This window comes from Alexandromys fortis, unplaced genomic scaffold (assembly GCF_014885135.2).
Source record: "Alexandromys fortis isolate MF-2015 unplaced genomic scaffold, M_Fortis_MF-2015_v1.1 scaffold_65, whole genome shotgun sequence".
Taxonomy (NCBI): domain Eukaryota; kingdom Metazoa; phylum Chordata; class Mammalia; order Rodentia; family Cricetidae; genus Alexandromys; species Alexandromys fortis.
In genome coordinates this window covers 8,697,516-8,702,469 of record NW_026067986.1, presented here as the reverse complement: position 1 = coordinate 8,702,469, position 4,954 = coordinate 8,697,516, and the positions used below count along the sequence as shown (strand labels likewise).

Sequence of the window (4,954 nt, the reverse complement as noted above, 5' to 3'; positions counted from 1 at the left end):
ATTGGCCCATGTGATCAAATATCCCTATCCTCTCTCACATTTTAGTGTTTTATAACATTAGTACAATTTTTCTTGTGCAGAAACTTGAATTCAAGTCTACCCTTTCAACAGTTGGATTTAGGTTACACTTTTACAGCCCCTTCCTGGAATTAAGCTAATGGTGTTCACACTTGGTCTTGACCCCTTCATCCATCTACAGCATTGACAGCTGATGCTCCTTCTGGTCACGTATGCCTATGTTTAATGCCGCAGAGTGGCTGATCAATACCTGAGATTGGAAAGAGACCAGACATTCCTTAACAGTAAGTGTAACTGTGTGACCTATTACCCACCTGCCAATTCAGTCTTTTCATTAGTATTTCCTTGAGTTCCTCATATTTTTTTTCATTTAATTATTCTATAGCTGGATACATAGAAAAAAAAAGCTCCTGCCTTTTATGTATCAATAACTCAAGATTTTATTTGGTAATTATTCCTTTTTAATTCTTTATTTACATCCTTCATATAGTGCAGGTTTAAGCTAGCCTCCCCTGTGCTCTGTATTTTAAATTCTCTGTGTTACATCATCAGCTGTAGTATTCCACAACTATATTAGTTAATACATTAGTTTTCAAAAATAAGATCCGTGCTTGTTGTGTTTTTCATTCCATGTGTCTACAACACAGCGAGCAGGGGGCTGGAGAGATGGCTCAGCGGTTAAGAGCATTGCCTGCTCTTCCAGAGGTCCTGAGTTCAATTCCCAGCAACCACACGGTGGCTCACAACCATCTGGAATGGGATCTGGCGCCCTCTTCTGGCGTGTGGGCACACATGGAGGCAGAATGTTGTATACATAAGAAATAGATAAATCTTTGGAAAAAAAATACAGTGAGCATTCTGTAATTGTAATGCACAAAAATAAATAAAATAATGGATAAATAAATAATTAAATAAATAAATGTGAAAATATACACACTGATAGTGGATCAATTAATTAGTTAATATGAAAATAACACAACTCACCATTGGTCCAGGTTTTCCAGGCATACCATGGGCACCTCGTTGTCCCTAATTTTTTTAAAAAAAGAGAGAGAATTAAAAGAGGGAATTGTATCATTGACAATAATTCATTTGTTTCCCAAACAGTTTACCATAAAAATATTGAAAAAAAATATATTAAGGATGACTGATAACAAGTGCCACTGAACTAATGGTGATAAAAAAGCATGAATTTATATAAAACAGATTATATATATGTGCCTTTTTATAAGGTAGCAATAAACATATTTATTCTGTATCAGTAAAAAACAAACAAACAAAACCAATTAACCCTCAAGATTAAGGAAAGAAAACAGCTCCAAAAATTCTCTTTACTTAACTGCATCACCCTACGTCATGTAAATTCTGATCCAAAGATAGTTTGAGCATCCTGGCTTTCTTACTGAGCAGATTAACTCTGAGGACAAGTGCTTTTGCAAAATAAACAAGCAAAATAGCTAAGAACTCAGGAAGTACAAACAAACCATGAAGCCCAAATTAAATCTGTGGGTCTCAGACAGGTCCCTGTCAGGATGGAGTCTCGTGGAAGGGTCCCCCCTGAATCAGCTGAATCAACACCTGCTGAGGGCTGCACTCAGATTCCCCCTGGAGACTGCGGACTTCCCACCGCTGCCCTTTCTCCGGTCATGTCTACACAGGGTGATAGTTCCCCAGGTATTTACTGTGCTCTTTGCTGTCATTGCAACACTACCCAGCTTCTTCTCTCCAAGTCTACTTCCTTATTCCTATTTCATGAGTTTCCTTTCTAATGCCTTCCCCTATCAATTTCTCAACGAGGCACAGCTTTCAAACTGTTGTCTAAGGAAACGGACATAAGACCCAGAGTCCACTGGTATCAGATGAGCCACAAGAAGGCAGACGTGGAAGGAGATATTTTAAACTGGATTCCTCGCTAGCCAGTTGGCATCCAATGGAGGTGGGATCATCCTCAGCTGGTAAGTGTTGTCTCCAATGGTGAACTGAGACAGCATACAGACTGAAGGAATGGGCTGAGCCTACAATAGCTGTCTCGGGCATGGAAAGGGTTAATGGAGACTAGACCAAAGGATGATGAGAGCTAAACCTGGGGGAGATGTGTTCTGAATTCTTCCCACAGCTTTCAGAATGTCAGGCCACACTGTCTAATATTTCAAACTTGAAGTGTGTTCCGAAATAAAAATAGCCCAACCATAACGTTGTATGCCCTGCAATTGCTCTCATTTAAAAAACATATCTACTAAAGCGTAACTAAGAAATAGTTAAACATAGTTCTTATTAAGTATGTGATCCAGGTATACTTACAGGGGCACCCTGTGGTCCAAGTCTTCCTCTCTCTCCCGGCATTCCTCTTGGTCCCTACAAGTGACACAGAAAAAAAGTCTCATGAGATATCTATCGTGAGTTTATGTGATGGTTTTATTTCACTGTCTCATCCAATTTAGACGCAATATAAATAAAAATAAAAAAGACCTGAGAAATAAAATAATGTAATTGATATAAAAAGCAATGTTAAAAGGAGAAAAATTTGAATGTGAAAAATCTGTTTATCTATGGAGATGCAAATCCTGATACAAATAGAGGTCACACAACACGGATTTAAAGTCTAAATAGAGTAGAGTAATTGTTGATGACTGTGCTAAAGGAAAGCCCTGAAATCTAGGAAGGGCCGACCTCCAAACTGAGAGCCGGCTTTTCTATCGGCTACCTTTCAGAATTATTTCCTAGCGAATATATGCATCTTTATTTGAACATTTCCTTATTGCAATATGAAAAGCAAAGAAATAAAGAATGTGAGGATTACCAGAGGGCCCATGGCACCCATCGGACCGGTAGGGCCGGCTTCACCCTAAAACAAAGGAGAGAGCACATCACAGTGTGAGGAATCTCACTCAGTACAGCTGCCAAAACGCTGCTCCATAAAGGTGAAATATCGAAGGCACGGTTTCAAAAAAATACATTTGAAAAGGGTGCTTCCAAAGGAAGAGCTCGGAATTTGCTTTTGCTATCTTTTCTTAAAATTAAACGAAAGTTTAATTACCATAGAAATAAAGTCTAAAGCTGGGGATTTAAACAATACTGACACAAACTGGCACTTCTGGTCGGGGGGGGGGGGGGGGGACTGACATGTCCAATATACCCCAGATAACATTTTACAACACTAAAGGAAACTAGGTTAATTTTTGTAGGAAATTGAGAAATAAAAATTTTTAAACACATTTTCCATGTGTGTGTCTCACAATGACGTTTTCCTCTTAAGAAAACCTTGAAACCTCTGTGCTATATTCTCTACTTAAATGAAAAACCATCACTCTGGGAAAGAAAGAACGGCTAGAAGTCCCTGGACAGGAGTGGAGTAACCAGGAAACTATTTATTTACCCAGCTGTTTGTTTTTTTGCTTAAGTCCTTCTCTTTTCCATATATTACCTCTTTAAAGGTTGCCCACGGCAGCTGCACTGCTGCACAGAGTCAGGGTTAGTGATGCCCACGGTAGCTGCAAGTCTGCACAGAATCAGGGTTAATGTGGAATAAATACCTTGGCACCAGTTGCTCCAACTTCACCTTTGGGGCCTTCAAGACCTTTGTGTCCCTGCAAAGAACAGTAGAAATTTATAAATATTTCTGGTTTTCTTCAGTTTTTGAAAGAATAAAAGAAGAACCAAAGACACATTTATACACATTGCCTTGTGGAAACAAGCTTTACAGGTAAAATAATCGCTCACTACTTTTCTAAACTTTGAATACTTTCACGAAATATATTAGAAAAAAATAAGATTTCACAAAAAATGTTCTCAGCTTAAAGCATTGATCAACAAAAGTGTGACTTCCCAGAAAATTAATCTATGCTACAAAAAAGTATACTAATCTTAGACAAATTACAGGTTTTATATAGTTTTAAAAAGCTACATTCTTGGATGTGGGTTGTCCTGGAACCATCCCTCAACAGACACCAAAAATGTAAAGTAATTTGATAATGAGGACAGCAACGTTCACTCTACTCAGAATTTCAATAGCTCAAAAAGTAACTCCCCAGTATAGTATGGCCGATACTGGCCTTGCCTTTGGATGGAAGATAGAATGGGATCTACATTCCAATACAGACACGTGTGTAGCAGAAGGCTGATGGTAGATTATAGTTGTGTGCACCATGTTTAATAGTCACCTAGTCCTCCTCTCCAGTTTAAAAAACTACTGTCCTCCAAGCTGTGCCCTTTTTGACCCAGTGTCCTCCACTTCAATCAAGTCACTCATTGCCCTGCGACATAAGGATTCTCTCTTTCCCCAAGTGCATCCACTTTGTAGTTGAGGTCGTAAACCCAAGACTCTTCTGGCTCACCGTAGCACCATCTCACGTAACACAGCCTTTTTGTAACAGAATTGTATGAAATTCAAAGGAAATGTATGGTATTTACAACTTCAGTAATGCGGATGAGTATTTCAAGGACAAGTCTAAAAGGCAGTTGGCACAGGGAATTGCCGAGGTTCTGATTGGTTTATCCCCGGGGCCCCTCTCGGTAAAACAGAGAATAAGGCAACTTACTCTGTGACCTTTCAGGCCTGGGAGACCAGGAGCACCAGGGAAGCCTCGAGCGCCCTGTGGGAAAGGTACAAAGAAACATTGTGTACATTAATAAACATTAGTAACAGAAAAAAAAAATGGCTTAATATGCCTTTGTCCCAAGGCAGCCTACACATCTTTTTCACCCACATATTCAAGAGAAGGACAGGATACTTTTGCCTATTAAAATGTTTCTGGGGTAATCAAAACTAGGAAAGCAAGCACCCTGTTAGAAATGGAAGAGCCCAATACACAAAGATGTGGGCTAAAGAGCCAGCTGCCCATTTGCTGATACTTCACTGTCTACTGACAAGGGACAATAAATAAATAAATAAATAAATAAATAAATAAATAAATAAATAAATAAATAATTCATGGAT

The 4,954-nt window shown here is 38.9% G+C and overlaps 1 protein-coding gene across 23 annotated transcripts in view; it reads right to left on the bottom strand.

Annotated features, from left to right (window-relative positions):
• Positions 1-4,954, bottom strand: part of Col5a2 (collagen type V alpha 2 chain) — a 158,524-nt gene that overhangs the window by 60,191 nt on the left and 93,379 nt on the right. For 14 of the 23 annotated variants that reach the window (XM_050159241.1, XM_050159239.1, XM_050159231.1 and 11 more), the window contains exons 10-13: positions 4,557-4,610; positions 3,552-3,605; positions 2,819-2,863; positions 2,320-2,373 (exon numbers count right to left, since the gene is read on the bottom strand). In XM_050159241.1, coding sequence (XP_050015198.1) covers positions 2,320-2,373; positions 2,819-2,863; positions 3,552-3,605; positions 4,557-4,610 — 207 coding nt within the window. Of the gene's footprint in view, positions 1-1,002; positions 1,048-2,319; positions 2,374-2,818; positions 2,864-3,551; positions 3,606-4,556; positions 4,611-4,954 lie in introns of all 23 variants that reach the window. The other 9 variants (XM_050159242.1, XM_050159226.1, XM_050159237.1 and 6 more) reach the window with 3 other exon arrangements.